Source organism: Zeus faber (assembly GCF_960531495.2).
Source record: "Zeus faber genome assembly, chromosome: 6".
Classification (NCBI taxonomy): Eukaryota; Metazoa; Chordata; class Actinopteri; order Zeiformes; family Zeidae; genus Zeus; species Zeus faber.
The window spans coordinates 7,213,522-7,225,858 of NC_137201.1; the positions used below are offsets into that span (position 1 = coordinate 7,213,522).

A 12,337-nucleotide genomic window follows, 5' to 3' on the forward strand; every position below is an offset into this window, starting at 1 on the left:
ATCCAAGCGATACGGTGAGAAACCTATTTTTCTGTAAGAGGGAATCGTCCTATTTAATATTAGAAAAAGTAACTTTCATCCTCGTTCTAAGTAAAAAAACAAATATATATTCCTATGCACAAGGAACACGAGGAAGCGCCATTGCGTTAACCAATACAAATTAACTCTAAATAAAAAAAAGTGTGTTCCTCATCCTATCGTTCAATTTTAAATAATGTAAAAATCCTATACCTACGCCCATATGGTCTTTCAGCGAGCACCTTGTGTCGATTATGCACATTTTGGTATTTTTTAGTATTTTTAGAGCTTATTGTGCCTAATCACCGGGTGTCATGACATTTCACTGCATATATGTATGACCGTATGTATATGTATGTGACAAATAATCTCTTGAACTTGAACTTGAACTTGAACATGTGTAACACACAAGTTAAGTTTAATTGTGTGTGTGTTTGTGTTTTTAATTTAGGTGGGGGTGGGGTAGGGGTTTCTGACGTCATAACACGTCATCGCAATTCGATTTAAACTCCATGTCACGCAGTGCGTGGACACCGTGCGCCTCACAAGGTGACACAAGCACCCGTAACATGCGCCCCATAGAGCCTCACACCACAGTCTGTCAGTCCAGTGCACTGAATATACAGAATATGCAATAAATATGCAAAGTTATATAAATAATATACAAATATATAATCATACTATACTATAATAAAAAAAAAAAGTTAAGTCACGTCCCTCACTTTTCAACACATTGTTCCGTCTCTTCTTTTTGTTTGTTTCAAGGACTTCCAGTCTTGTCCTGTCCTGAACAGTGCTGAATGGTGGCTTTGGTCGTCATTGCCAGTTGGGGTTTGATAAACTGACTGGACCTTATAAAAGCAGCTCTCCTTCCACACCTCCACGCTATGGGTCATGCTGTATCCCATCATGAGCAAAACACATTCAGTGACCTGGGAAACATCGACAGCCACCTTTACGCCTCCAACCATTCCATATCCCATCTGCCCCCCGAAGGCGGCTGAGACCCCGGGGCCCACCACTCGTGCGCCACACTCTCCTCTGACCCAAGGCTGCATCATGAGCAAGACCCCCGGCTTCACGCCAGACACTGCAGCAGGGTGGACTTTGGTGAAAGCATCGCGGAGCGGGATCCGGGGGGCTGTGGCAGTGCAGGGCGCTGGCCAGGACCTGCCAGCTGAGTCGACGTTGTCCATGTTGCTGCAGATCCTTGTGCCCTTTCTGCTGGCCGGGTTAGGGACTGTCCTGGCCGGGACGCTGCTTGATGTGGTCCAGGTGAGGGGGATGGAAAGATGGGAAGAGGTTTAGTTTGTTAGTCCATTCATGCATTTGTTAACTGACCTCATCTGAATCTGATGTCTAAAATGCAGAAATAAGCAAAAGGTGGAGCCAGGGAAAGGGACTATAGGTTTTGGAGCTTCAATGAGGACACAGAGTGGGGAATATAGGCAGGTGAGGGATAACAGGGAAATGGATTTAAGCAGAGGTGGAAAATCTGGATTAAGAAAGTAAAATCACACTCCAGGATTTTGAGTCAACCATGTGGTGCTCATTATCCACATGGATTAGGAGCAAACCCACAGATTATCCTCTGCTCACCCAGAGGTCCACAATAAGTGAAATCAACTGGACCCGGGCACGGCTGGAGAAAAAACATGGTAGTATTTTTACTTTCTGAACCTGGAATGTGGCAAACCTGGAATATTCCCCACCTCTGGATGCAAGGAATCAGGAATAAATTGTCATAGAATAAATAAATATAAAAAAAGTGGAACCAAACATGCCTATTTAGTTACTGTATCGTCTTTTAGGAGACCCACCTGACAATGTTTTAATGAGAATTGTATGGAGTACAGTTTTAAAGACTAATAATTTAAGACCAATAACTAAAAATCATTCCCTGAGGAATGATCATGATCCTTCAAGTTCTATATCAATGACCCCAAACTGAAATTGAGTATAATATTTACATTATTTTCATGCATTTTGCTGGCTTGTTTTTTTAAATTTTTTATTACTATTTAAATAGGCTTCTATGATGTAAAGCATTTTGAATTGCGATTTGTGTGTGAAAGGTGCTATAGAAATAAAGGTTATTATATAGGTTATATATTATTATTATTATTATTATTATTATTATTATTAGGAGTCCAGCCTGCTATTGTTTTAGTTTGGAATTTTATTATTATTTTTCCTCTTGGCATTTTGCCGACTGAAAGTGAAGCAGGAAGACAAGTCAATGAGGATAGAACAGCCCTCAGGCACTGCTGTCTGTAGACTTGAAATGGTGGTCATCTGCGCTTGAACCCACGGACATGAATGAAGTGTCATTCGATTTGGGGCCGTTCAGACATTTTGTGGTCCAAGTTTGATCCACTACGATCTATTTTTGGAGCAGGAATTAGTTAAAAACTATTGCCAGTCTACTGTAAGTAGCCGAATATTGGTGTAGCAGGGCGCTTTGTGACATCATCATCCAATTTGTTATATATGTGCAGGTTGTGGCTCTTGGGGGGCTGTCGCATGGGCCGAGGTGTGCGGTGCGCTGCGGTCTAGACTCCATTGGTGTGTATTGGTTGCTTTTCTCAGAATCTGCGCTGGGTCGAGAGGAAAAGGAGCCGATGCTGCATTTCACTCTAAAAATTGTTTGTAGGAATTAATGCCGCGTTTGATGGGAACTCAGGAGATTTGTTTGAACGGATGCTGCGTTCAATGGGAACTTGGAAAATTGTCATTCGGCTCGATAGGAAGTGATGCTGCGCTTCAATTATTGAGAACACAGTCACTTTGTAACATCATGAACCAATACTATATAAATCCACGGTTTGTTCGTTAGTGGTTGTAAAAATTGTAACTCATGCTACATTGCATAGAATCTGGAGAACTTTAATACCTATCTAACATGGCTAAACTGGACCCTGTGTATTGCTGCCTGCAGCTCCATTTATTATTATTACATTACATTTAGGAGACGCTTTTATCCAAAGCGACTTACAATTATTCAAACACCGACGGACGCAGCCATCAGGGGCAATTCGGAGTTAAGTGTCTTGCTCAAGGACACTACAGCATGCTAGCAGGAGGAGCCTGGGATCGAACCAGCAACCTTTAGATCACTAGACCACCAGCTCTACCGCCGATGATGATGATGATGATGATGATTATTATTATTATTATTATTGTTATTCTTATTATTATTATTATTATTGTTATTATGATTATTATTATTATGCCTTCTATACCCAACTGCATTTAACTGTTTAGGTGTGTTGTTTGAAGGGGACCTATTATGCAAAACTTTAACTTTTTCAGTGCTTGTACACATACATTTGGGTCTCTGATGGACCTACTAACACACAAACTGAAATAAGACAACTCAGTCCGTTTTTTTGTGTGAGCTGTCTGTTTCAGAAAACATGTGGTGAAATAAGTTCTTCACATTTGAAGCCCCTTCCGACGTCAACTGGGACTTTGGTAGAATTAAATGGATGGGTTGTGCGTGTGTGTGTGTGTGTGAAGCACTGGGATGTCTTTCAGGAGATCACCGAGCTCTTCATTCTGGTGCCTTCAGTTTTGGGTCTGAAGGGGAACCTGGAAATGACTCTCGCGTCCAGACTTTCAACTGCTGTAAGGAAAGAAACCTATGCACAGACAGACACTTTTGGAACATATAAACACTACACAACTACACTATTATAACATAGATAGCACAATCTGAGTGGCATTGCACTGGCCTCGAACATATTCCAAAGAAAAAACTTCAAATGTACTTGAACATAGTCTCTGAGTAGATGGAAATGTCTCCAAAATTGACTTAAGCATTTTGGTCATCTGAAGATAAGGCTGGTGATAGAGTCATTTAAATACAAAGGACTAATTAAAATAAGCCAGGTCTACTCTCTTGGTATGAGATACTCATCTCATGGGTTTTTGTTCTAGTGTGAAAATCCCCATCAACCTGTGAAAGTCAGTGTGCCAGCCAAATAGTTCATAGCCAATGAAAACATCTTAAATTATCTAAAAATGTATTTCTAAAATCTTAACTCCTGTTTTTACTAGATGTAAAAATGTACATAAATCTATTTTTAACCATATTTGTCAGTAAAGAAGATTTAGATAAAAAATAAAATATTTTGTCACAAAAACATACATAACATTTACTTTTAGCTTTTTAAGCAAGGATGTCTCACCAAATGAATACAAATGCTGTTATTGTTAATTACCGTGAGTATTTAGGCATGGTAGCTCAGGAGGTAGAGCTGGTGGTCTAGTGATCTAAAGGTCGCTGGTTGGATCCCAGGCTCCTCCTGCTAGCATGCTGTAGTGTCCTTGAGCAAGACACTTAACCCCTAATTGCTCCTGATGGCTGCGTCCGTCAGTGTTTGAACAATTGTAAGTCGCTTTGGATAAAAGCGTCTGCTAAATGACTAAATGTAAATGTAAATGTAGGCATCTTAATGCTCTTTGTGAGAATAGTGTGAAGTGCCTCCCAAATTAGGGGATAAATTATATAAATTAACATGAATTACAAGCTTCACATAAACTGTAAACGGATGCATGAGTACTTGCCCTAATAATCAATATTCTATTGACGGTTAAATCAGATAGAATTATTCTGGAGCATCACATTATTTATTGTTCAACTGGAAGACTGGAAATGTTTCTTTGGTCTCATGCCGTTCATAAACGGTATACAATGATAAAAAATTTTTTGCATGATGTCATGACGTAACATTTGAAAGTCTGTTGTCGTCTGCTGTCGTCAGGTCAATATGGGAAAAATGGAAACGGCGAGGGAGAAGTGGAGTTTGATCATCGGGAACCTGGCTGTCAAGCAGGTAGAATGTTTTGAAATAGCAAATTTTTTATTTGAAACACTCTTACAGTATATCATAACTCTGTCATGCACCCTGCTCACAGCTGCAGGCCACAGTGCTGGGACTGTTTGCCTCTCTGATGGCCATTGTTTTAGGTTGGATGATGGAGGGAAAGATGTTCCTCAGCCATGCAGTTCTGCTGTGTTCTGCCAGCATTGCTACGTCCTTCATGGCCTCGCTGCTACAAGGTAAGGGCACAACCTGTCCTCCTCCAATCCCCTCTTCCTAACATCTATTTTGTAAAAACGCAGACACACGAAGGCACAGCTATTGCTATTGCAATTACAATTGATCCTTTTGGCTTTCAACTTGCCCCTAGCAGTTCCTAGAAGGCGCCAATCTCACAAAAGAACTAGCTTTTTGGGGGGATAGACCCAAATAATAATACTCAAAATAACATTATTCCTGTTTTATACCCTTTCTTAAGTAGTATCTCCATATTTCCCATTTCCAAAAACTATTCAACTTCATGGCCATTCTTTGAATATATCCCTGCAAGGAAACTTCTGGTGGCTGTACCTGGAAAGTTGCAAGTCGTACACCAAATTATTTTCCAAATGTTTGCTTTGGTAAACTGCTCTGTATGTTAGAAGGTTATATGTTGTGTAAATTCTAATACACTGAAACTATAAAATGCAAGAACTATAAACTCTGAGAAACAATTAGAACCCACCAGGATAGGAGCTTCAAGATTCTTCTTTATTGATCTCAAGAGAAGGCGTTTGACACACCCGGGAGATATCTTTGTCTCCAGTGGTCTCTTATATAGGTACATACTGATTAGAGAGCGGGTTGTTAACTGGGGAGACAAAACATATCAAAGAACAGCTTGGCTCCCAATTGGCATTCATTCTTCCAGCCTTACAATCCACTGCCTCCGTCTTTGGCCGTCCTCGGGGTTCCCCCCTCACTACAGGACATCAAATCATAAATAATATATTTAATACTTGCCATTTGCCAATGGGCGCCGTCAGGACGGACTTCCAAGCAGATCGGGGAAGTACAAAACAATGGGAACATACCTCACACCACAGGATAATCTGGTACGATGATCTTAATAAACATAAAAAAATCGTCACTTTGCTCACAATTGTTGGAAGGGGGTAATTTACCCCAAAATCAGCTTTATTATCTTGTAGCATGAACCCCCCTTAAGTGTATATTCTCCAGAGAGGGAAAAACATGGTTTCACAGACTGGGATGCAACATGTGAGATATGGTCGAGATCAACTCTGGATGGACTATTTTACAAAAGTTCTCCAGCGACTCCTGTTTATATCGGCGACTATAACCAGTGGTAGGAGGCTGTGCGGGGGTCGAGGGTTAGGGGATGACTGAGCAGTGAACCAGCAGCAAAACCGAGAGATCGTCCTAGCCAGGTTCAATTTCTCCTCAATGAAATCCAAAGTTTATCTTTTGTATCTTGACTTTTCAAACTCTTCTGGACCCTTTCAGGCACTATCATGGCGGGGCTGATCATAGGCTTCAAGAAGATGGGTGTCAATCCTGACAATGTGGCTACCCCGATGGCGGCCAGTTTCGGGGACCTCATAACTCTTGCCTTCCTGGCCACCTTCAGTCAGTGGTTCTACACGTGGATAGGTAAAAATAATAACCACAGATCTAGCGACGAATGAAAATATGACATCAGAATGTTAAACCTGAAGAAACCAGTGCTGCTACACAGTATACAGTATGCTGGGTATTTTCTTTCACGGCAAGTGACCTTCTCATCTGTCATGTTTCAGTTTTTTCAACAGATGGCACTTGAGTCTTACAGATCATCGTTGCATTGAATTAGAAAACAGTGTGAATTTCAAAATGAACATGTAAAATAGGAACCACGCTTTCTTCTCACAGAACTCTATTCCTATGTGCTGTACCTGGTGGATTTGCTATTTTTGTGTCTGATCCCTCTTTGGGTAGTCCTCTCGTCCAGACACCCAGCCAGTCGCATCCTCCTCTATACGGCCTGGGAGCCAATCATTACAGCAATGGTCATTAGCAGGTGTGCAACCATCTTAAAATGTTATATAAGAACATTTGTATTAACAGCCACATATTTAAACCCTGAAAACTCTAAATAAATGTATTTTGGTCGTCACCCATCTCTTAGTTTGGGAGGGATTATCCTTGAAAAAACTGTGACAGAGCCAAACTTGGCAGGAATCATAGTTTATGTTCCAGTCATAAATGGTGAGCTCTTTTCTCTGGACAATGAAAAAAAATACATTTCTTGCGCTTAAAAACATCTACATCCCATTATACATTTTGAAAAAAAAACAATGGTTCTTCTTTTCCCTGTTAAACACAGGCATTGGTGGAAATCTTGTTTCCATTCAGTGTAGTCGTATTGCCACTTATTTGCACTCACATTGCTTACCTGGGGAGGTTCCTGGCGATCGGAAGAGCTGTTACAGGCCCTGCCATACATTCTGCGGCCCAGGTAAAGTAACATATATTTAATTATACGTACGTCCTCAATCTGCTGTTAACTACAATCTACTATACAAATAAAGCGTTATTTTTCAATGCGCAGGAGCAAACCATCGATCAGCCCAAGTGCTGCTGCTGTTGGTCATTCCCGGTCAGCTGATCTTCTTATATAGTGTTCACCTGATGAAAGGAGGTCACTTATTACCAACCGCCTTCTTCATTGTCATCTTCTTGTCTGCTGCCGTGATTCAAGTACGTCTGCTATCTCTCTGGATTTATTCATTTATTTATTTTTCCCTTTATTAAAATGTGTTTTTGAATTTAAAATTGTTTTTAATATAGTTTTTAGATATTAAAAGATATTAGATTTACAAAAAAAAAAAAATATATATATATATATATATATATATATATATATATATATATATATACACACACACACACACACACACTCCTCACAAAAAGTTAGGGATATTTGGCTTTCGGGTGAAATTTCAGGATGAACCTAAAATGCACTATAACCTTACAGGTGAACTAAATTTGACCTTCTCTAAACTTTTGAATGCACATGTCCAACTGTTCAATGTTTCAGTACTTTTTGCACAACTTGCTGTTCTCTAACAAGGAGCTGAACGGCAAAATTCACAACAGGTGTTTGATCCATGAATCGACCAGTACATTTCCTGGTTCAATTAGAATTGGTATTTAAACAGTCCTCTTCATCATGCTCTTCACATTTTGACATAATGAGACCAAGACGACACCTAACAACTGATCAACAGTACCTCGCCATTGCGAGGCTTCAAACAGGATGTTCTCAGAGGGAAGTGGCCACTGAGCTTAGAGTGTCACAGAGTGTCATCAGCAGCTTGCAACAGAGATACAGAGACTGGAAGAGTCACAGAAAGGCATAGAAGTGGACGTCCTTTGGCCACATCCCACACTGATGAGCGCTTCATTGTGAACAGTGCCCTGCGGAACCGGATGATGATGCCACTCAACTCCAGGCACATTTAAGGGAAGTGAGAGGCACCCAAGTGTCACGTCAGACCATTCAAAACCGTTTACATCAGCGTGGTCTGCGTGCTAGACGACCTGCAAGGGTACCTGACCACACCACCAGGCACAGGCATCATCGTCTTGCACGGGCCAGGGAGCATTTACACTGGACGAGGGACCAGTGGCCTCAGTGCTGTTCTCTGATGAAAGTCAATTCACGTTGAGCAGAAATGATGGCCGCCAACAATGTTGGAGATGTCAAGGAGAGCGCTACGCGTCAGCCACTGTTGTCACCAGACGAGCCTCTGGTGGTGGTGGTGTTAGTCTGGGCAGGTGTGTCTAGTCAATACAGAACTGCCCTACACTTTGTGAATGGTACAATGACAAGCCCATACTACCTGAAAAACATCATTAATCCAGTCATTGTGCCCCTGCATGAACAATAGAACCATAGAAAACCTATGGGATCAGCGGAGTCGCCGTGAAGAGGCTTGTAACTCTGTACCCCAGAACCTCAATGACCTGAGGGCCGCCCTTCAAGAAGAGTGGGGTGCCATGCCTCAGCAGACCCACCACTGTTGTTGGCTTTTGTTTCAATAAATTGTTTGAGATGGGGATATCACCAATGCATGCTTCTACTTAAATGCCCTACTTTCATGATATAATATCACTGTAGCTTGAACTTTTTACATTTTACATACATTTCACCCTAAGGCCAAATATCCCTAACTTTTTGTGAGTAGTGTGTATGTATATATATATATATATATATATATATATATATATATATATATATATATATATATATATATATATATATACACAGTATATTTATATATATTTTTAATTAAAACATCTCTGGATTTTACGTCACGGCATGATTGTTGTCTTTCTGTCACTGATTTTCTTCTAATACAACCCTCCTCCTGCTAGGTTTTTTCCTTGCTCTGTATAGCTGACTGGACGGTTTACTGGCTATGGCAAAAGGGGAAGGACCCCGACAGTCATTCCATTCCCTACCTCACAGCCCTGGGAGACCTGCTCGGGACTGCTCTGATCTCTCTTGGCTTCCTCCTGCTCTGGAGTGCTGGGGAGCGAATCAGCCCTTAATTGGAATTGACTTTAATCATTGTTTGCAGGGCGTTCGTACTTGCTCAATTGTAGATGTTTCGGACAGAAGCAAAGGGCTGGGGCCACCCCTGGAATCTAATCCCCCCCCCAAAATGTATGTCTTGCAGCACAGCTTTATGGAGGGGCTGAACGAAGTGAAAGCTCCCTTGTAAGCAATGAAAGCTGAAATTTAGGGGGATCGTGGAAAGTAATAATTCATAAAACATAATCTTACAAATAAAAATATATTCACACTCGTACAATGATTGATGAAAGTTAAAAGTAGTGCTGTGTTATTTGTGACAGGTAAACAGGTCTCTGGGTTTAACCAATGGCGAGTGAGAATGTAGAGCGGGCGTCACTGGATGTCTCGCCTTTAATCACGGCGCTTAGAAGAAAAACACAGTCCTACGTCCTTTATTTACATCTTTTTAAAAGTGTGCTGATGAAAAACTGACACGATGACACGATTCATGGATTATAACAACATTTTGTCATGGCCCCAGCCATGCCTCGAATTGTTGGTTTACCTTGTGTTTCTATTTGTCCCCCTTTTCTTGTGTGTCCTGTCTCTTCCTGTATGTTTTTGTGTGTGTATGTTGACGTAGGCGTGGCTTCCGGTCTCCACTCTCCTGGCTCCCTGCTCCATTGGCACACCTGCAGGCAATCGGCGCCTTATCGCTTCTACAGCATTTAAACCCCGGTTTCACCAGATTGTTGTTTCACCTTCGTCGTACTACATGCTAGCCAACTTGGATCAAAGTCTCATTGATTCCTTTGTCCTGTTTGTTCCTGGCTAACCCATGTCTACATGCCCCAGGATCTTCACTTCTGCCCGCTGTCCTGCCTGCCTGTCTGCTGCTGCTTCCCCTTCCACACTACCCACAGGCTTCACACCTCCATTCCCCATTCTCCCTCCTGCTGCAACCGGATCCAGCTCCCCGACTTCCCCTCCAAGCCAGACCATCATCCATTAATAAACTTTTTCTTTCTTTTGACGTCTCTGTGTCCTGCATTTGGGTTCCACCTGAGTTCATAGCAGAACAATCTGGCAAGCATGGATCCAGCGGACACAGACTCCCTTACAACGTGGTGGAGCCCTCCAGAACCTATCCGCCCACATCAAACGGAGCCGAAATAATCTCGACTTCTCACCCTTTCCGGCTGCGCTTGCTCCCCTCTCCAGGGATCACCATATTCCCTCCCTGAAGCATTATGCTGGAGACCTGCAGCAACTGCAGGCTTTTCTCATGCAGTGCACCCTGGATTTTGAACAGCAGCTCCTCACCCACTGCACAGATACAGTCTAACCCAGTCAAAAATAGCTTATATTATTGGGTTACTTAAAGGGTAACTTTAGATTGGGTAGAGATATTGGTAGGAGAGAGTCAGTCAACCGTATATCTTCTTTTGATGATTTTGTATTTGAAATGGGAGGTTTTTGACCATCCTGTCCAGAGTAAATGCCTCCTCTCACTCTGTCAGAGTTCACACAGTGCAGCCAAATTCTCAGTACAATTTAGAACTGTAGGTGCTGACTCGGGGTGGAAAGAGGAGGTACTTAAGCGGATATTTTTTAATGGGCTTAGCGAATAAGTCAAGGATCGGTTTGCAGACAATAATATATAATCAGATAATCTAAATACTTTAATTTCCCTGGCAACCAGACTAGATAACCATCTCCGTGAGAGTCGTAGAAAAATAGCTAGTCATCAGCCACTTCCTCGCCACCTGTCCCCATCGTCCAAGAGGGGAGTATCAGTGACAGTGGGGATTCTGGTGAGTCCAACTACCTCTTGTCTTGCCTCCCGACACTTACATTACATTTACATTTAGTCTGACTTTTCAGCTGCTTATCATTCCTTATCTTCAGTTTTCAGTAAACAGTGCTCTCTCTCTTTCTCCTCATCGCCCCTACGACTGCGCCATTGATCTCCTCCCCTGGACTCACGTTGTGCATGTCACACAGGTACTTCAGAAGCTCCTGGAAAACAAGCTCTTGATTAAAGCAGAGAAGTGTGAGTTCCACGCCAGTTAAGTCTCCTTCCTGGGGTTCATAATTGAGACTGGACAAGTGAAGACAGACCCTGAAAAGATCCAGGCGGTGGCAGAGTGGCCCAAGACCTCGTCAGTGAAGCAGCTCCAACAGTTCCTTCCAGCTTCAACAACTTCTACCATCAGCTCATCAGGGACTAGAGCCGAGTGGCCATGCCCCTCAAACAACTCACATCTCCTGCTGTCCACTACTCAGGACCCCCGAGGCTGATGCAGCTTTCTCAAAGCTTGAGAGGTGGTTCACCTCTGCAGCTTCATCCCTGCGCCTTCTTTTCCCTTTGTCCCGTGCCAAGCAGAATTATGATTTCCGGAACCAAGAGCTGCTGGCTTTTTAATTTGCCCTGGAGGAATGGAGGATCTTGCTTGAAGGAGCTGAACACCCGTTTATTGTGTGGACAGACTATAAGAACCTGTCCTACCTTCCGTCGCAGATCACTCTGGACACTTCTCTACACACTCGACCCTGCCTGTACTCTCTTCTTCACCTCTCTCCCCCACCCTCAGCTGCTTTGGATGGTCGAACCCAAGTACTTGAACTAATCCGCCTTCTCCACCTCCACTCCCTGCATCCTAGCTTTTTTCCCCCCTCCTTCCCATTCAGACACATGCAGTCTGTCTTACTCCTGCTGACTTTCATTCCTATTCTCTCTTATTCATGCCTCCACTTCTCTCTTCGCTCTCCTCAACCTGCTCCCTACTCTCACTACAGATCACAATGTCATCTGGTGGTCCTTGATGCAGTCCCACCTCCACTTTGAATGCCTTCTTCACGCCTACTACACACCTTACTACTGTCTGACTGCCCTCATACATATCCTGTACCACTCTTGCATACTTCTCTG

At 42.5% G+C, this 12,337-nt stretch overlaps 1 protein-coding gene across 1 annotated transcript; it reads left to right on the forward strand.

The window, feature by feature from the left end:
* Nucleotides 1-927: 927 nt before the first annotated feature.
* Nucleotides 928-9,440, forward strand: slc41a2a (solute carrier family 41 member 2a; the record flags this gene model as incomplete). Its single annotated transcript, XM_080002375.1, has 10 exons — nt 928-1,293; nt 3,538-3,645; nt 4,785-4,856; nt 4,939-5,083; nt 6,351-6,497; nt 6,756-6,903; nt 7,012-7,091; nt 7,210-7,341; nt 7,435-7,583; nt 9,264-9,440. The coding sequence occupies 10 exons, from the start codon at nt 928-930 to the stop codon at nt 9,438-9,440; spliced, it is 1,524 nt and encodes a 507-aa protein (XP_079858501.1).
* Nucleotides 9,441-12,337: the final 2,897 nt, after the last annotated feature.